The sequence below is a fragment of the Miniopterus natalensis genome, chromosome X (assembly GCF_054644295.1).
Source record: "Miniopterus natalensis isolate mMinNat1 chromosome X, mMinNat1.hap1, whole genome shotgun sequence".
Lineage (NCBI taxonomy): Eukaryota > Metazoa > Chordata > Mammalia > Chiroptera > Miniopteridae > Miniopterus > Miniopterus natalensis.
The window spans coordinates 100198375-100219500 of NC_142103.1; the positions used below are offsets into that span (position 1 = coordinate 100198375).

At 36.9% G+C, this 21126-nt stretch overlaps 1 protein-coding gene across 2 annotated transcripts in view; it reads left to right on the forward strand.

The window, feature by feature from the left end:
• The first annotated feature begins 368 nt into the window (after window positions 1–368).
• FANCB (FA complementation group B) overlaps window positions 369–21126 on the forward strand; it is a 47619-nt gene continuing 26861 nt past the window's right edge. Inside the window, exons 1-8 of one of the 2 annotated variants that reach the window (XM_016202949.2) lie at window positions 369–1563; window positions 6157–6309; window positions 8159–8251; window positions 11302–11430; window positions 13475–13638; window positions 14290–14723; window positions 14840–15077; window positions 15873–16191. In XM_016202949.2, the coding sequence (XP_016058435.2) occupies window positions 637–1563; window positions 6157–6309; window positions 8159–8251; window positions 11302–11430; window positions 13475–13638; window positions 14290–14723; window positions 14840–15077; window positions 15873–16191 (2457 nt within the window). In that variant the 5' untranslated portion in view covers window positions 369–636. Of the gene's footprint in view, window positions 1564–6156; window positions 6310–8158; window positions 8252–11301; window positions 11431–13474; window positions 13639–14289; window positions 14724–14839; window positions 15078–15872; window positions 16192–21126 lie in introns of those variants that run through there. The other variant, XM_016202953.2, reaches the window with a different exon arrangement.

The window sequence follows — 21126 nt, forward strand, 5'->3', positions numbered from 1 at the left end:
ACTCCTGTGAAGATTTTTTTTAAAGCCATCTTATACTGTCTCCTGTTTTTCTTTCTGGGCTTTCATAGAGTCTATATGAGCTCCTGTCTCAGAGAAGCAGGGACCCAAGCGCCTGGGCTATGGGAGCAGTCTAATTTGAACAACTGACTGACTGAATTGTCACTGTAAAGGAAATGGGGAAAACCACATTAGGTCAGTAGGTTTGAAAGAGAGACAGAGTAGAACCCTTAAGAAATTCGCTGAGCTAGAAAGAATGTCTGCAGTCACTTTAAAAGAGCCCTACAGCTTTTAATAGTTGCTGTTATCACATTTTGTTATTATTTGTGATATGGTTATTTGCATTCTTTGCAAATGGTGCTTTTTAAGGGCTGTACAAAAATAACACTCGGGATATGTTTTTTGATGTGTGACATTAAGATAACAGAAAAAGCTTTAAAATGTTGACTTCATAAAATTTATAGTTCTTTAACAAAGGTAATAGTTCTCTAACAAAAATGTGTTTTCAAATCTGCTTACTTAATGGCAGTTTTTCTCATTTCATTTTTAGGTTTAAAAACATTGAATGGAATCAATTTGCATTTGAAAATTGGACCGACACAAAGACTCGATACTGTGGAATAAGCAAGCAAGCAGGCAATGACATCTAACAAACCACAAAAGCTCTTGTGTTATAATGGCGAAGTCCTTGCTTTTCAGTTGTCTAAAGGAAACTTTGCAGATAAAGGGCCTGCAGAAATACCCATATTGCATGTCAGAAGAATGGTATTTGACAGAGAAACAAGTGCATTTGTTCAGAAGTCCACCGGATCCTTTAGCATAAAGGAAGAAAACTCTTATTTAAAAATTATATGTTGCAGCTGTGTGTCAGATTTCAGAACTGGAATAAACCTCCCTTATATTATGATACAAAGCAACGAAAAGAAGAATGTTTTCAAATATTTTCTACTATTTCTTCACAATACCAATAAATTTGAAAAGCGTTTGAGTTTTAGACTTGGCCATGAGTTGAAGGATGGCCTAAGGGTCTTTAATGGCCCTTTAATTATATGGAAACATGTTAAGTCATTCTTCTATATTTCTCCCCAAACTGGCAAAGTTATTACTGTGTCTGTTAACTTTTCCTCTATTGAGTGGGCAGGGGAGATTGAAAATCTAGGTATGGTTTTATTAGGACAAAAGAAATATTATTTATCTGAGGAAGAAGGTGCCCCAAAGCCTTCAAAATCAGATTATGCAGTTTGGAACAGCAGATTTTGTGTGTACTTCCTTGAAAGGGAAGAAGTCGTAAGCGATACATACATTATCCCTCCCGCTTATAGCAGTGTGATAACTTGTGTGCATGTCTGTGCAACTGAGTTTGTCAATAACGAGCTAAGAATGTCCCTGATTGCCCTTACTCGAAAGAATCAGCTGATTTCATTCCAAAATGGGACTCCTAAAAGCGTGTGCCAGCTTCCCTTCGAAGATCCTTGTGCAGTTCAAGTTATGGATTCAGGAGGAGACCGCCTTTTCATTGTGTCGTTTAGGTCCAGCGCTTGTGCCGTTTGGGAAAAGAACTTTCAGGTACAGTAGTTATTCTCATAACTATTCAATCAGTGTAGCCTTAGACCTAGTGAGCATCCTACACTTAATAGAGTTTATCCTGGAGTCTTATTATCCAAATCAATTTTCAGTGCTGCACTTAAAAGAAAATTATATATGGTACATTACTCTTTTTTCTTAGAGTTATCGGAATACTACCTGATAAAGGTTTTGCCTTGCCATTTTGAGTCATAAAACCTTTGAGTTGCTTGGAAATATATAAATCTATAACTATAATTATTACATATTTATTTGTCTTTTACTGTGACTCTAATTTTTATTAATGTGATAATTGGAAGTATATTTTTACTTCGAATAAGATTAGAGGTGATTCGACTTCATAATCCTTCTTAGAAAATTCAAATAAGTTCAACTTTTGAAAAGCTGGTAATTATCTGTTTAAACTTAAATTGAAATCTAGAGGAATTTCTGGAAATGTGTCATTGTCCCTTAAGAGACAAATATTTGTTCTCCAGAGAGGAGTGATAAGTGTTAATTTTTTAAAAAGACTTGCTTGGTGAATTTTATGATCTTATATTTTGTCCTTAGCAAGCATTCATATTTTATTCACATTTACAGTAGTTGTATCTTTTAACGTAAGGTTTGGAAATCTTTTTAAAATACCCTCTGGTATTGAGTGTTCAATAACAGGTATAAAGGTGCAGAAATTGAAAAGGAAATTGGAGGTTTGTAACTGGGCATCTGAACAAATAATATTTCTCTGACCCTGATTTTTTTTGGGGGGGTAACACTGCGTCCTCCTGGCTTTAGATACATATCATCTTCAGTTATGTGATGTGAGTGTTTATAGTTCATGATAAGTAATCATTACTTGTCAGAAATGTCTCTTCCAAAAGTGAGTTTTAGTACATTATACAACTTCTTAAGTTGGAGATAATGCCTTACTTTGTGTGCACTAGCCATTCAATTAGAAGCTCAATTACAATTTCTATCACTATATTATCATGTTGATGACGAATATTGATAAATATTTTAGAAAGTTTGAGAGACATATTTTATTTTGTGTATGTGGAAATGTCAGGTTGAAATTGTGTTTCATCAGGCTTTGCCTTGTAAATTACCTTTATGGTAATAGGGATTATTATAACTATATTCAATCCCTGTTATACATAGAGGACTTAAATCCTCAAAAGGAAAATAATTTGAAAGCTACCCTGTTTTATTTGGAAAGCAGTCTTTTAAAAGCACATTGTACTTTTATTTGAAGGTTATTTGGAAGGTAGCATTTTCTGTCTTTTCCTTTTCCTTTCATGAAATGGTGGGGGGAAAACATCTGGTATAGCCCATAATCCTTATTGGGGTCAGGGTAATGGAAAGAACACACTTAACCTGGGTTTGAACTCTAACTGAGCCACTTACTAGTCTTACCTTAGGGAGAGTATTTCATTTCTGTGAACCCGTTTTCTGACTGTATGAAATTGAAATCATTCTGCCTCTGAGAGGGGAGAATTACATTAAATGACATTGTAAAGTGTCTAGCATGATGCGTGACACATAGGAGAAGCTCAGTAAGTGGTAGCTGTTATTGTTAGGCAAGGGCCAGGGCTGTCCTCAATGACTTGGACCTACCTAAGGTCCCTTATTCACCTAGATAAGAAAAAACAATTACCTCATGCCTCATAAATTCAGTGGAATATAGTCCTAACTCCCTTGAAGTGGGCCCCCTGCTGGGACACTGTAGACCTCTGCACTAACACGTTACCCAAAGCAGGAGATTGCCACTGCCTGTAACTGCTGGCCTCCTTGCCTTCAAATTGTGTTCTAGAATTCTTTTTCTACAGTGGACCACCATCCTTTCCACAAGTTACTTACCTGAGCCCCTACTGCCATATTCCTTAGGCTATGTCCCCAGGGAGTCTGGACTCTGAAACTGTTTGCAAATACCGTGTATTGAAAGCTCTAGGGTTTACTCCCTGATATCTGCCAAGTTAAGTGCTTTTAAATTGCCTCTGTAACTTGGGAGTTTTGGAGATAGCATGCTAAGACTCTACAGCTAAAGGGAGAGGACAGTTAAGGGAAGTAATTGCATGGGAGCAATTACACTTAGTTTAGCAGTTAAGACAAAAAAAGTAAATACAGCAGGTTTTACCTTCGAATGGAGCATATACTCTCAAGGGAAAAATATTTTCTAATTGAGTTCTGAGAAGAATTTACTGTTTGTGGTACTCTGTAAGAGGTTTCGAATAATAAAATAAATCCAGCCTGGCCAAGCGTGGCTCAGCGGTTGAGTGTCGGACCTAGGATCCAGGTGATCGGGATTAGATTCCCGGTCAGGGCACAGGCCCGGGTTGCGGGCTCAATTGACTCTCTCATCACTGATGTTTCTATCTCTCTCTCTCTCCCTCTCCTTTCCTCTCTCTGAAATCAATAAAGATATATTTAAAAGAATAAAATAAAATGAAAATAAAATAAAATAAATCCATTATTGAAAAACTAAAATGGTGTCTGTGATAGCAGTTTTTTCCCCAAATGGGAGAAAACAACAGAACAGTCTTCCTTTGGGTTGGCTATGGACTTACCTTATCCATTCATCCGTCTGGTACTTCATTCCATAAAGGAATTAAGGCAGCTAACAAAGATAGGTTAAATACACACAAGCATAAAGTAGAATAAGTAATGAAAGTCAAGGTTAGTGTGTTCTCAGATCAGCTCTCCCAGGTATAAATTTTTATCCAGTGACAGGACTTGAAACTGAGAGCTGAGCCTAGAGAAGTATATGAGTAGCCTTTCTCTTCCTAGGCTTTCTCCTTGAGTAGAAATTGTCTCTGCAAGTTTTGGCAATTATCTATGCAGTAGGCTTTTCAAAATTGAGATCGTTGTCAAGTATACCTGGTTCTAGAAGTGTTCTGTCGGATGCTACAGCCACTAGCCACATGTGGTTATTCAACATTTCAAATGTGGCTAGTCTGAATTAGAATATGCTGGAAATGTCAAATATACACCAGCTGTCAGAGACTTAGTAAAAAATGAAAGTCAAATATCTCAATTTTTATTGATTAGATTGAATTGAGATGATAGTATTTTGGATATTTTGGGTTAAATTAAATATAATAGTTACTTCTACTTTTTTCTTTTCACTGCTACTGGAGAATTTTATTGGATCTTGGAACATTTTAAATTATATATGTGCCTTGCATTTGTGGCTTGCCTGTATTTCTTTTGGATGACTGTTCTAGGCCTGTGGATTGCAGATGTGTGAGTGCATGTATAAGGGCACAGCTCTATGATGTTTGCATGCTGAGCACATTCTTATTACTAATATATATATATATATATATATATATATATATATATATATATATATAGTCTTTTATATAGTTATTGTACTCCATTATACTCATGGGGAGGTGGGAGGATGAGAGGACATGGGTTTACAAATAAGCTCCTTCCTGCATAGTGAAAAATCATTGCGTTAGAAATTAGTCTTATAGGGGAAAAGCTGATATTTGGTAATATAGATCGAAGACTCTTATTTATCTTGCTCTAATGCAAGCCGCCCTCATGTGTCACCTAGATGATGTGACTGCTCCTGGGATTCTGAGTGGGAGTTTTAGCTTTTCTGCCTGAGGGAGAAAGGGTACCTGATCCCCATGGTGTTAGTTTTCCAGGGGACTAATCTGGAGGCTTTTAGCTTTATGGTCCTTTAAGAAGTTGTATTCTATTTTAAACTTGTGGTCTCATGTTCTGGTATAAACTGGTCAAATCATTCCACTAGGCTAGGATGGTTCTAGGTGCCCCACTATTGGAGTCCCTCCCCTTTTGTGGCTCTGATAATGGCTGTGTCCTCCCCAACCAGAGTTTAGAGTATTAAGTTCATCTGACTCTTTTAAATTTTTTTAAAATTAAATTTATTGGGGTAACTTTGCTTAATAAAATTATATAAGTTTCAAGTGTACAGTTCTATAATACATCAGCTGTATATTGCTTTGTTTGTTTACCACCCAAAGTCAAATCTCCTTTTGTCATCCTGACTCCTAAAGGTTATTTTGATTTGAGCGCTTTTAAAGCGCTCAAATGGTACCTTCTAGTTACCTACTGCAACTGACTTCTTTGTCTGATCATAAGTACAGGGTGGGGCAATAGTAGGTTTACAATTGTGAGGACCGAAACACAAAATTTATTCTGTAAACCTGCTTTCACTCCACCCTGTATATATCCACCAAGGCTATGGGAGTGAGGGTCATCCTTAAATTAACCATGTTAGACAAAGAACCTTCACTAGAATTACTCATGAGAAATGTTAGAATTTCCAAAATAGTCTTGAGAAGTATTAAAATTTATAAATTATAACAAAATTTTAATATAGAAATCAGCAACGTTACAGTCCTTGGACAAACGATAAAATATTAAATTTAAGTACCTTGATATTTATAAAGTTATAGCTCCTTATGTTTTCTGATCCCTTAATATATTTATTTTAGTTTTTAGTGTTTATACTCCCATTTTCATTACTTATTTATAAGATGGAAGATAAATTACAACTACATGTGACAAAAAGATTTAGGACATTTCACATTTGATTTTTCCCCTCTCTGTTCTTTCCCACTCTTTCAGGTTGCTGCTAAGTGGGAAGAAATTAGCTCGGTGCTCGTAGATGACTTTATTGGAACTGGAACAGAGCAAGTACTGCTGCTTTTAAAGGACTCTTTAACTTCAGATTGCTTGAGTTCATTTCAAATAACGGATCTTGACAGCATAAACTATTCAGTGAGTTATGTTTACTTTTTATACATTAAGTACCATTTTAGGAAATTTGAGTGCTTTAAAGCTTTTGACCAGCTATATAAGTATTTGTGATTTCATACTTAAAGTAAACTTTTTGAACTTTATATGGCTTGACCAGAGACATAGAAGCATGGAACAGACTAACAAATCTCAGAGGGAAGGTGGAGGTGGGTGGGTGGGAAGAGATTAACCAAAGAATTTATATGCATATATGTATAACCCATGGACACAGACAATAGTGTGGTGGAGGCCTGGAGGGGCGGCAGGTGCAGGCTGGAAAGGGTCAATGAGGAGAAAAAGGGGACATCTGTAATACTTCAATGATAAAGATAAGTTTAAAAAAAATATATATATATATATATATATATATATATATGGACATCTGTAATATTTTAAACAAAAAAAATTTAAAAATTAAAAAAATAATAATAATAAAATTAAATAGAAAAAAAAGATATATATGTATTGAATCTTTTAAAAACACAGTCGGGCGCCACTTAACGATGGGGATAGGTTCTGAGGAATGTGTCGTTAGGCAATTTGTTGTACAAACACCATAGGTGCAGTTACACCGACCTAGATGGGCTAGCCTGCTACACACCTAGGCTATGTGGTACAGCCTGTTGCTCCTAGGCTACAAATCTGTATAGCATGTTACTGTACTGAATACTACAGGCAGTTGTAACACAATGGTAAATATTTGCATATCTAAAAATATCAAAACATAGAAAAGGTACAGTAAAAAGTACAATGTAAAAGATAAAAAAAGGATACACCTGTACAGGGCACTTACCGTGAGTGGAGCCTGCAGGACTGGCAGTTGCCCGGGGAGAATGGGTGAGTGAATGTGAAGGCCCGGGACACCGCTGTAGACTTTAGAACACCACACACTGGGGCGACACCACATTTATGGAACAGCACGCGGTGAAGGGACGCCGTGGGAGGGTGCGACCGGGAGGCGCGAGGCCGCCGGTGCAGGAAGGCGCACTGTGCTGCCTCGCGGCCCACCTTGTCCCGGTGGAACGGGCGCGATGCAGAGCCCGGGGCAGGAAACGCCTCCGCCAGTGGGGCTGCGTTTATCGTTATCAGGCATCATGTGCTGCATGTAATTGTATGTCTATTGCATGTGCCTAGACTTTTATGTGACTGGCGGCACAGGTTTGTCACCACCAGCATCACCACAGACACGTGAGTACTGCGGTGCCCTCCAGTGTTGTGATGGGGCCAGGGTCACTAGGGAATTGCAAACCTTGAATGTCCTTTCAACAGATGTCATACAAGTCGACTATGCTTTTGAATATAGTATATCTAGTGGTCAATCAAGTGACAAAAATACTGTAAATTAACTTACCATTGCTTCTGAAAGTCTTTTTATATCAATAAACATAATAATATTGGATTAATTAAAGAATAAAGTGAAGTGAAACTGCTTTATTAAAACAAGGAACAGTTCATTAAGATTTTGGGCATAAGGGAAATAATACTCCTGAAGTTTCAGATTTATATAAATGCTTCTGAGCTTCAATTTTTTTATTAGTGAAATGAGGGTAATTCTTATTTTCTCTAGTTATGGGATTTTAGGGTTTTATAAAAATCTAGTAAGCTGATACTTTTTGAAGCAGTATACAACTGTTACATGAGTGGTAATGGTAATAGTGATTTTTTATAGTTATAAGAAGATTGGGGGAATATATATTTTGTCTTTTATATAATAGTGTCTAACATAGAAAACTGCCCTTTGACTGGATAAACTTTAATTGTATATTGTTAATATTATGTTTTTTTAGTTTATTTCAAAATTTCAGTTTCGGTGTATTTTTTTATTTATTAGAGTCGAACATTGGATTGCAATGAAGATGACTTATTTGAAGGCGAACAAGATAATCGTTATTTGGTGATTCCAGCTCTAGAAAGAAGAGTGAAAGTTAGTGTCTGTTTGCTTTTTTGCTTTTGCTCTTTTGGATTAGTGCTATTTTATTTTATTTTTAAAGAATGCTTTTTATTATTTTTATTTGCTTTTTAAATCTTCACTGAGGACATGCTTGGGGGGTGGAGGGAGAGGAAGAGAGAGGGAGACAGAGAGAGAGAGAACACTGATCCTACTTTTGCACCAGGGACATATGTATTTAGCCTAAAGCAGCAGTGCCCTTGGCACCTGGCAGAGACAAACATAAAATCCTGTCCCCAGCCCTGGCCGGGTGGCTCAGTTGGTTTGAGCGTCGTCCTGTACCCAAAGGTTGCAGGTTCAGTTCCCTGTCAGGGCACATATCTAGGTTATGGGCTTGATCCCTGGTAGGGGCTTGTATGGGAGGCAACTGATCAGTATTTGTCTCTCACATTGATGTTTCTCTCTCTTTCCCTCTCTCCCTTCCTCTCTCTAAACATATAAGGTGAGGATTAAAAAAAAATCCTCTCTCCAAGCACAAATTTATTCTAGTCCTCATATTAATCTCAGTGTCACAAGTAATTTTTCAAAGAAAGTGAGCCACCCACAAAATAACTAAGCCCGTAAAGAAACAAGCCAGCATTTATTCACATAAAAGAACCAAAAGCATTTCTATAAACTAAAAATACACTGAAATACAAAAAACTTAACAGATGAGTTTACAGTTGACTCAAAGACATTCAGAGGAAATTAGCAAATCAGACTATGTTAGAAAAGTTATTTAGAAGATAGCACAAAGGAAAAGAAGGAAAATATGAAAGAAACATAAAGGGAAGCCAGGGACATATGGAGATGGGGAATATGAGATAGTTGGGCTCCATTTTGCCTCAGGAGCCTACATGTTGTCACTAGTTCTAAGTGTGGTTATAAACATTTCCAAGTGTTATAGAGATTAACAAGTCTACCCTGTCCCCCATTTTCCATCTGAGGTGACAAATGGAGAGGCAGAAAGATTAAGTAATTTACAGAGTATGAACTAGAGTCTAGAGTCCATTTCACTGTTCTTTCCTCTGTGAAATTTGTTTTCCAACCAGTTGTTGGAGGGGAATTGGGGAGAGCAGGACCTTGGAGAAACTCGTGCACATGTGCAGGAATGTTCACAGCAACACGTAATACTTCACAGCTGGATGAAACGCAGATGTCCATCAACAGCAGACTAGAGAAGTAAACTGGTGTAGTCACATGATGGGATATTGGAGAGCAATGAAAGGCATGAACTGCAGCCACCAGAGACAAGTGGATGACTTTAAAACCTAATACTCAAAAAGTTCAGAAGCAAAACACACAAAAGCTACATGTTCTTTAGAAATTCATACAATGATGGTAAAAGTATGAAGACAAGAGAATTATTAAAGATCAGGGTAATGCTGCCTCCAGTGGAGAAAGCGAGGTTTGTGGCTGGGAGGGCCCATGGGTGGCTCCTGGAGTGCTGCTTCTTGGCTTGGGTGTAGTTACATGGGTGTTGACTTCACGATTAGTCTGTAAACTGTTCTTCGTATTCTGCAGTCTTCTCCATGCGTGAGAGAGATCGCAGTGCAAAGAACAAAAAGCAAGCTTCGCTCTCATGCAGTACAGCGTGCTCCTATATTAGGTTCTGTGTGGGTTTCGTTTGTTTGTTGGGGGGGCAAAGAAACTATTCCTTAGCATATACTACTTGGAAAAACTCTGGAAAAGTAAGCAATCTGTTGGTTGCACAAATGGGATTAAGGGTGTAGGAAGGGAAGGTGAGATGTACTTTTATGTTGTTTAAATTTATTACCATATGCTTGTTTTCATAGTTTTATAACAAAACATCATAACAGAATATTTGAGCGGCCTAGTGATTTACCATTTATTCCTGGAGCAGGGGGCATGTGGATGGGAGTCGGGAAGAGAGAACAGGATCATTTCTGAAGGGGGCCTTATTTTCAGTCTGCCTACATAGTCCTTTCTTCACTCCCTCCCCTGCAGCAGTCTCAGATTTGTTCCACCTCTGCTGAGCACATCTTTCTTCCCCTAAATTACAAATTGCTCAGAAAATGAGTGATGAAGTGTGAATGATGTGGAGCCCACAGAACTAGGTCAACAGATGAAGTTTTAAAATATTTGCGAGACACTTTACATACTTTGTGCAATGAGGTAAAATGTGATTCAATCTTCACTCTCCAACTTCTATTCATTGATACCAAGAAAAAGAATGTACCTGTCTTAAAATGTAATTTAAAAGAAAGGAATTCAAAAGCAGGGTGCATTGTGTTTTTTCAATCTAGAAAAACATTTTTATTAAAAACTACATTAATACTGAAACAGTCTCAGATATCCATCTGAAATGAAACAGCTTCTGTCAGTTCAATGATGTGACTAAATTTTCAGTAACAAAATGTATTTCATGCATATTTTATGCTTTTTGCTGAAATCTGTTTATCTAGGACAATACAAGGAATGGATTGCTCTATGCCCAGGTCAGAGCCAGTCCCCCCCCCCCCCCCCCAGTAGTTAACAGTCAATCTTAGTACTGAGTTTATTGGCACAAAAATAAACGCATGACAGTTTGGAAGCTGCTAATGTGTTATCTTTAAATTTTTTATAAAGGTTGTATGAACAGAATTTCAAATAATATCAAATTAAAAGTAACTATTTCAATTTATAATTATGTCTTTTGCTTTTTGAAACAGACATAATTTCAACAAGAAAAACAGTTTCACTGTGGAGGTAGGAGTGTTGGTAGACTGGTTTTTATTCATATCAATTGGACTTAGTCATATTCATATTGATGGGCTACTAAACTCAGTAGTGAAACGAATGCTAATACATTGGCATTCTCTCAATTTTTAGACATAAAGTCTATTGCAGTTACTTGCTGTTTTCTTTTGTAATTAGAGACTTAAAATGTACAAGTAAAATAGTTTTGCTCTGAGAAATATTCTCTGCTTTTCTATAGAAAAATGAATTAATAAGCAGATTTGGAGAGAGCACTTCCTGAATTAATTGTATGTCAGTTTTCATTTGAAACTATGTCTCTGGCAAGGATTTTTCTTTCCACTTTACAGGTTGGTTTGGCTTCTATTCAGGAAGTACAGCAGCATCTTTTGCTTAAGGAAAAAGTTATTTTAAAATCTTACAAAGCTTTAATGAACCTGCTTCAAGGAAAAGAAGATACTACATCAATTGCAGAGGAGGTACAATTCATCATGTGACATTTTATCATTTTATGAATTAAAACCTATTGAAGAGTTATTTATTTTTTAACTTTATTTTTATTGTTGACACTATTACAGAAGAAAAGTTATTTAAATAGGAAATTGGAATATATTAGAAATGCTCAATGGATCAAGAAGCAAAGTGGCAGGGATTATTAATGGTGGGCTTTTATGACATTGAAAAATATGTGATTAAGAAGCCAATATTTTACCAATTTGCAAATTATTCTCGGTAGGATATTAAAATCTCAGTTATCAGGAACCTTGGGGCATTAAGTCCTTTTGTTTAAAAAATATTTAAACTTTTTAATTTGTATAATTTGAATAGAAATTACTCCGAAGTGAATTTTATATTTTCTGACTTCTTAAACAGAATTCCTGAACATTATTTAATCTTGCATTAGTGACACAGTTTCATCATTAGTATAATAGTTGTTCTTTTAGTCTCTTGCATGATTCATTTTTAAGGATATTTCTCTAGGTAATGTCCCTAAATTGCTCTGATTTTTTTAGCCCTTATGTCTGCTTTTTATAATTTTACTGTCTCTTTCTTTGTGGTTGACCATCATGAGAACCTCTTTTATGCCTGTACAGCAAGTAATGTAGAAAGTTAGCAAAAACTGCTTTGACTTCATGAAAATAGTATTTATGCACATTAGTTCCAGGCAGAGAAGGGCAGAACAGCAAAGTTACAAATAAATCAAGAAAAGCTGAGCAGAGAGGAACTTTAGTGCTTTGCTCTGACCCTTCTCAAGGTTGACCATTCTTACAGTGGTCAGTGCCTTGTGTCTGTATTTCAGTCCTAGCAATATGAGGATTTGGGTCCAAAATAGGATTTTGTGAGTATAGGAAACATAACAAAAACCCATCATATTACATTTCTGTATTACTCTTGTAAGTTCCTGAGAAATCTCATGAAAGTCATTGTTAAAAGTCTCCCCATGTCCCTTCCTTACCTCACCCCAACAACTTTGCCAGTATTAGAAAAGGGGAGTCAGTGTTTAAAAATTAATGCATTGAAAGCTCTGTGTGTGAGACACTGTTTTGGCCCTTTACATGGTTCATTTGAACAGCAATCCTGGCAGGTAGTAATCATTTCTGCAGGTTTGGGATGACTAGTCTGTCTCACATCTCACCGCTACTGGCAGAATTGTCAGATTCCTAGGACCGTGTGTCGTCCACTCTAGTGTAAGTGCCCATATTGTGTTTCAGTTATTACCACATAGAGGGGTAATAGAGATTAATGGTTGAGATAGAGCATGGTCTCTGGAACCACTGCGCTTTGGTTCAAATCCCAGCTGTGCCCCTTGCTAGCTGTCTGACCCGGGACAAGGTACTTAACTCTCTGAACCTCATTTTTTAAAAAATCTGGAAAATGTAGATAATAATACTATGGACCTAGGGTATTAGGGTTATTGTGAAGGTTAAACAAATTAATACAGAAATGGCATTAGAACAGTGCCTGACCTATAGTAAACACTGAGTAAGTGTTGTATATTATTATCATTACTACTACTATTCTTCCTCCTCCTGCTACTGTTTCTCTTGTTACTAAAATCCATGTGTGTGGAAATGAGTGAGTACAGCTTGGGCTTTAAGAATAAAATTTTAGCAATAATCAATCAGCAGTTCAAAGATAGTTTAATCATTTTTATTCATACAAAGTTTACAGTTATGGGTTTAGTGTAAGTTATTGATAAGATAAAGATTGGATTGTTTTCAGCATGCCTGGGGTACATATTGTCACATTATTTTCAAAATGGACTCCAGGTTTACATCCTGTTGTGTTGGATACCCTGTCTTGTTTCCAGTCACGCCCTGCTTCTTGATCTGAGTAGTTAATTATATATGTTTTATAAGTTTTATTTCAGTGAATTATGTATAATCTATAATATAAGTAATTTATTTTAAAATATGTAAGCTTTAAGGCTGACCAAAAGCTGATTTACATAATTTCTTTTAGTTTTGCTACATTTGATAGTTTTTTTTGTAATTAGTTACTTAAACATGTTTTTCTTTTAAGAAATGTCTTGTTACTCTTTGTGGTGGAGAAGAAAATCCTGTTCATACTTGTGATGAAAGCTTATCAGGCAGTTCTGAAGATTCAGAACAGCTAGTAGAGAAGATATGGTATCGTGTAATAGACGACAACTTGGTTGTTGGAGTGAAAACCACATCTCTGAACCTGTAAGTAAATTCTAACATGATACCATTGTCTTGATGCTCTAGAATAGCACTTGCCCAACAGAAATACAGTGTAAGCCACACATGTAATTTTCAACGTTGTAGTAGCTATATTAAAAATGAAAATAGAAATAGGTGAAATTAAGTTTAATAATATTATATTCCCAAAATTATCATTGTTGAGGGATAAACAATATTCTGTATTGAAAAGCTGATTTTATTTAAGTTATTTAGGGGAGTATAAAATGCAATTTTTACTTTAGAAGTATTTGCATTCTAAATTATTGCCAAAATAGTCTTTTTAAAAATGAGTAGTTTTTTTCTTGTTTAAAGAAAAATGGGGGGACCTACTTCAGAAATAAAATCCAGTCATTAATTTACCATTTCTTTCCATTAAAAAACTTACTTTCCTGAAGTCCAGCATATTTGCAATGTTTTTGCTTTCTTATTTTAAGAGAAGTGTTATTATAGGATTTTTAAAAATGTGTTTGGCTTTTACACTTAATTTTCTGATACATTTTACATTTGAAATGATGTTCCCTAGTAAAGGAGAGAATACATTTTGTTGTTGTTGTTCTTTGTATGACATTTAATCATCTATTTGATTTTAAAGAATGAACTTTTAGACTAAAGCAAACTCTGGATGTTTTACAGGTCTCCGAAGCAGGTGACTCTATCGTTGTTAATGGATGAACCCCGCAGCTGTAGCTTTCGGCCTATTAAGTGTCAAAATAGGGTGATCCGGTTGAGTAGGGGCTCTTTTCCCGCGCCCTGCTCAGTGCCCTGTGCAGTGGGATCAGAGGCAAAAAGGATCAAGTTGGCTGGTGGTGAGGAAGAAGAGGAAGAGGAGAGCTTTGTTTGTGGACAGCCGCCTGAGGAAGAGCGCGTCCAGGTGATCGCTGCTGTGACATCTCTTTCGCCGCTTTTAGCATTCAGTCAGTTTTGCTGCATTGTGCTGCTACAGATTACACAGAGAGAAAATGGTAACTGTTCTCAACATCGTTTTGTTCCGTGTGGCAGACTTTTCTTAAGTCTAGAAGATTTTTCAAATGGGAAATATCTAGTGACATTTCCAAAGAAACCTATAGGTAATTTTTGTTGGTACTTTTTAATCATATACCTAGTTGAATCAGAAAATTTTAAGAACTCTCTTTATTTGATAATAGAGTTTAGTGACAGAGCTTGTGGCATGTTTTTCTTGCAGAGCACATGGAAGATCTCTTTGCACTTCTTGCAGCATTGCACAAAACTTGCTTCCAAATCACATCACCCAGATACGCCCTGACTTCAATGAAGGCATGGCTCTTAGAACACATGAAATGTGAAGTAATCAAAGAATTTCCAGAAATCTGCTTTTGTAAAGGGTTAGAAAGTTTGTATGGGACACTCTTCCACTGGAAGCAAAGGACATCATTTGAAGGGATCTTAATAGTCTATTCCAGGTAAAGCACATCAAATTGGCATTGCTCCATCAGAGTTAATGTGTGCTGAATGTGTGGCCCAACAGTAATCCCCACGGTACAGTGCTGTGCCATTGTGGGACATGTCCCAGCCATTGCCTGGTGTAGCATGGATGGACAGGTGGCCTCATTTAAAAACTGACGCTGTTTTTCTTTTAATAAACTTAAAAAAATTTTTTTTTAATGCTCACCCGAGGATATTTTTTTCCCATTGCTTTTCAAAGATAGTGGAAAGGAGAAAGAGAAAGAGAAATGTCGATGTGAGAGAGACATCAATTGGTTGCCTCTGCACAGGCCCTGACTGGGACCAGGGATGGAGCCTGCAACCTAGGTACATGCCGCTGACCAGGAATCGAACCCAAGAGTCTTCAGTCTATGGGTCAACGCTTCAACCACTGAGCCAAACCTGCTAGGGCAAAAACAGAAGCTGTTTTTAATTTTATGTTTTTCGCTTTTTAAATTTTTGGTTGGATAGGACCTAATAATTAAGATTTTCTCTTACCTCTCCCTCACAATAAAATTTTAAAAATACAATATTGATCTTATTGCTCAGAGAAAAAAATTGGGAAGCAACCTCATGAGTATTAATTGACTTGGGGTAGGATACGTATTTTTGATTGCTACAGTCTAAATAGTGTCAATGATCATGTACATGCATCATTGGTTCTATTCATTGTAGAGTATTTGTACATGAATATTAATTGATTAATATGTTGTGCACAACTGCTTTGTGCTGTCCCAAGTTTTATAATATTGTGTTTGTCTTTTTTATTCCAGGAACCAAACAGTTTTATTCCAGTGCCTTCATAATCTCACCAGAGTTCTCCCTGTAACCTGTTTCTTCAAAAATCTAAAATCAGGAAGTGAGGATTTCCTAAGTGATTGTTTGGCATTAACTTTGGAGAAGGAATTGGTTATCCTTGGTTCTCTTTCTTCTGCCTTAGCTAAGATTGAAAACAACGTGGAGCAGAGATGTGAAGCAAGCAAAGAAAAGAGTGGTGGTGGTCTGGCTGCTTTATCAGACAGACAAGAAAACATCCATCCCTACAGAGAAGAACTTCAGAGAGAAAAGCAAACATTGGGGACAGACCTAAAAGTGAGTGGTGCTCTTTATAGAGAAATGACCTTGAAGTTAGCTGAGGTCCAGCTGAAATCAGACCTTGCTGCACAGAAACTGAGTGGCCAATAACTATAATCTCAATTTGATTATATTTTAAAATATTTTTCCCTGCTAGAACATTTTGGTTCCACTGGTTTTTATTTTACATTACATAACTCCTTTGTAAAAATAAAAAATGAGGCTTTTTGTAGGATATTAGGTTTTGATGAGGCACAAGATAGCATGGCTTCGAGCAGCAGTTCTCAACTCGCGCCGTTTTGCCTCCCTCCAACCTTTCCACCACCCTTCCCAGACCAGGGGCATTTGGCTTGTTTGGAGACATATTTTTGATTGTCAGAAGGAGTGGGAAGTGGGGAGGGTGAGGCAGGGGTGCTATTCACATCTGGTGGGTAGACGCCAGGGATGCTGTTAAATATCCTACTCTGTAAGATGAGCCACCTAGAATGATCCAGCCCAAAAGGCTGAGGTTGAGAAATCCTGCCTTAGAGTTACCACTTGAGTGAAGGCAGAAGTGATCTATCAGTATTTGGGTCTAAATCTTTTTTTTTTTTTTTTTTTTTTTTTTTTTATGTTTTTACTGATTTTAGAGAGAGGAAGGAATAGGGATAGAGAGATAGGAACATCAATGATAGAGAAACATCATGGACCGGCTGCCTCCTGCACGCCTCCTACTGGGGATCGAGCCCAAATCCGGGCATGTGCCCTGACCTCTAGGTTCATGGGTGGATGCTCAGCCGCTGAGCCACGTTGGCCAGGCTGGTCTAAATCTTAAAAAACCAAAAACTTAAATAGACTTTTTATTGTATTCTGCTTATTTAAAATCTAGCTTATAAAAATTAACTTCAAACAGATAAACAAGATTGTCAGGAGTCACAAGTTTATGTAAAGACCAACCTCCTGTGGAAATTTAAACGGCAGACTGTCTGGGTGAGACTGTTAAAATGAAAGTGTTTGGAACCATTGTTAATTTAAATTTTATTAGAAAGTTTCTCTGAAATTGTCTATAGGAATGTGAAAATTTTAGGCCATTTCTCTGAAAAGCATCTCTCTTTCAAAAGGCTAAGCATACCTCACAGGTCAATATTTTTTAAAAAATTAAAAATGCCTTTAAGCCATCTGAAACTCTTAACTCTAGGCAAAGCTAAAATATAATATTCTAACTAAAATAATTTAATGTTCCTCATGGATGGAAAAATTTAAAAATAAGTAAAAATTCACTTCAGTCAGGAAGTGATTTTTAAGGAGTTCAGTGAGACATTTCAAAGGGGTAAAAATTCAACCTATTCCCTTTTTTTTTGAAAAAAAAAAAAGAATTCTGGAGTAATAAGAGAATGTCAGGAGAGGAAAAAAAGACTCAAAAGGATATGGGCCAAAAGGAATGTTTCTGATCCTTTTTGCTCTAATATCCTTAAGTGAGATGGAAGAAATAAAGATGATTGTAGAAAGTGCCATTTCGTGCTTGCAGCTATGAAGTGCTAATTCCCACCCTGCCTTAGAAGTGCTTGTACCTAATGATCTGATGATGTAAATGGGTTTTAGAGAATATAGGTTCTTATCTTGTCTCTGCCTTTATGATTGTCCGTATAATGTGCTAGCTCTTTTTTAGTAATCCATTGCAAACTGAGACAGCTCTCTTTCTATGAAATGTCAATGGAAACTATTTCAGACCTTCTGAAAGTGGAAATGGAATAGTTTCAGGATGAATTGTGGAAATCAGGGAGCAGGATGTGTCAATAGATATATTAAAACTGCCCATGGCATGTTCTGAAATAACAATGAAGTATAAAGTATAGAAACTAAATTGGAAGGTGGAGGCTGTCAAAAAACTAAGTAGAATTTAATTGTAGTAGTTTATCCATAGGGAACTTAGGATAATAAAAGTAGCATTTGCTTATTTTTTATTTATGAAAGCAACCTAAAGTTATTAATGTAGATATACCAAATAACTTCTTTACAAGTGAGTTTGGTACTTAAATATATTTTTCTACTTACAAAAAACTAGAAAAGCCAAAGTTTGAGGAAATGATGGCCTACTGCTCTCTCATGACTGTTGTCTGTTTGCCTCTGTAAGCGTTTTCCTCTGGCCACTGCCCTCATCGTGAACTGGAAGCTTCACTCAAAAACAGTCTTCCCTCCTTTCCCTCCCTCCCTCCCTCCCCCTTCCTTTCCTTCCTTTTATTCTGCCTAAAAGTTGAACAGTATCAGATATTGAGAGGTATCCTTTTTCTTCCTTGTACTCAAACTTGTAAAAACATCTGTTTCCATTCTCATGGAATGAGTGAAAGCTCTTTCTTGGATAACCACATCTAGAGAATTTTAGGCTTTTACTGCTAAAGACAGTATGGTGCAAAGGAAAGAATGTTGATCCATAAACAGTGTACTTAATTGAATCCTTCAATGGTTTGTTCTGTTTTCCCTTTTAGAGTTCCCTTGATCTGTAACTTGAATTGCTTACTGCCTTAACCAAATAGCCCTATCTTGTTGTGTTGAGTATCTTCACAGTGCTAATGGTCTGGCCACTTTCTAGGAGCTTATTTCGATAATCCTGTTGGCTTTTTATTCAGTAGGGTAGCAGGCAGTATTCAGGTAATGAATGTTCATAAGGCCAGAAGATCAGACACCTTCTGAGCCTGCACTGTTGAGATTTTTCCTGTGCTGCACTTGTGAGAAGCTACACTGGACAAAGTACCTGTGTGCATAACTGTAGGTCAACATAATGGTCCTGAGTCCAGCTAGGAAATACCTTTAGCATCATTAACTTCATCTTTAATTATCCATTTCCTCACAGCAGCAGCCTACTTACCCAAAAGTATAAGTAGTGTTACAGGCCGGTAAAGCATACCATTAGTAATGAACCAAGGCGTTTAGCACTAGGTACCCAGTCGGTGTAGAGTGGGAGAGAAATGCGATGCACTGTATTGATGGCCTGTTGCACATTGATTTCTTTCTTTCCTTGTACCAGAACTCTCATTTTATCCAAGAAACTTCCTTTCCTGCAGTTCATGTGATGGGGAAGTGAGCTCCATTCCCAGTTCCGAAAGTTAGTCCTGACTCATCTAGGCCAGTCAGTGCAAGACATTTCCCTGGGAACTGTTACTGGTTTGAGATGGACACAAACCATCTCAAGGGGAAGGACTTGGTTCTTCGGTGAGGAAGAGGTTCTCTTCCTGTCCATCTGGAAGTAGGTGGCCCTAATTTATTTACTTATTTATTTATTTATTTATTCATTTTAAAAAAATTGTTACTGATTTCAGAGAGAGGAAGGGAGAGGGAGAGAGAGAGAGAGAGAAACATCAATGATGAGAAGTCATTGATCTGCTGCCTCCTGCACGCCCCCTACTGGAGATTGAGCCCGAAACCTGGGCGTGTACCTTGATGTGGTCCTAATTTAAAATGTTGAGAATTATCTTATAACCACAGGATATTAGGCTTTCGAATGAATCTGACCGTGTAGACTGAATAATTGTTTTATTGTGCCCCTGATCAAACCTAAATCTCATCCTTTCCCAGGACTGCCTATTGCTTCAGGAAAAAATAACTAGTGACAGAAATCAAGGTTTCTATTAATTGCAGGTGAAATAATTTCTCACTGCTAGAAATGGGGAAAAGAATCCCAGAGAATGAAGCTGACTGTTGGACATGTGGAATTCCCGGACAGGAACAGTTTAGTACGGAGGCAGGATATGCATAAAAGAAGAGTAGGAAAGAGCCACCCACTCTCTGCCCTCACACGTACCTTTCATTGGCTTGCTAGGCTTCTTTCCTGGGTGTTTTTGTTTGTTTTTTAGTTTACAACTCAAATTAGTTCATATCTCATAGTATTTTATGTCTGCGATCAGCTTTTTTTAGTGTTTTTTTTTTTAATCTTCTTTTCTCTATCACTTAGCTTCCCTCTGCTATTACACCAGGCTACTTGTTCAATTATGCCTTCCTCACTGGGCTAGAGGTATATGTCAGATTATTTAACTTATTTCTCCATATTTCCTGTGTTAGAATATAAAATTATAAATGTCAGGATCTTATTTTTAGTGTTTCTTAGATATGAGAATTCAGACTTGCAGTTCTCTTCTGATAACTGTTCTCATATCCTCAGCTATATGCTATAGGAAGGGAAATCTTTATCAATCATGATTGTTCTAGGAGTCTTTGTGTTAGAAAAAGCTGATTTGATATAATGGGACTGTTTTGGAAATAGAGTAGTATTCCTGTATCAAAAGAGGGGCACAGCATTATTAATTCAGAGCTTATAGCCTTTTCAAAGGTAACAGGTACGTGCTAGAACATGACTGGTTGCCTTTTAATGTATACTAGGGAAGCAAAAGATAACCCTTTTTAACTTCATTCTAATCTCATTAAAAAACAAGATTATGGGAATTTTTAGTGTAGTTTTTGTAAGCCTGATGAGATGTTTTAAGGTTTAGAATGAGCAAGTAAATTGGGTATGTCAAGCGTGATAATAAAGTCCTCCTAAAAGTTATCCAAACAGGAAATGAATATGCTCTAACATTTGCAAGATTCTGGTAAATGTAGTAAATACTTAGGGAGTGGTGGGGTGTAACATCCGAAGGGAGCCAAGACCAAATGTGCTCTTGATAGTCTGCAAAATCTTTCAAGAAAGTGAACATGCAGTATGCGTGTTGGGCCCAAGAAGGGGAGGTGGGACTTGGTGTGCAGACGGGTCTGGTGTTTTCTGAAGCCAGTGCCAACTGGAAGGAGAAAGAATTAGGCTAGAAGTATAAATATTAGGAAAAATAATTATCCACAAAATTTAGGGAAAGAGTTGGAAATTGCAATTCACACTTGCATACCAGTTTTTTATGATGTGGCATTGCTGAGAAATAGCAATAGCTCACATTTATTGATAATTGTGTGCCAGACATTGATTTAAATGCTTATTAGCTCATATGATCT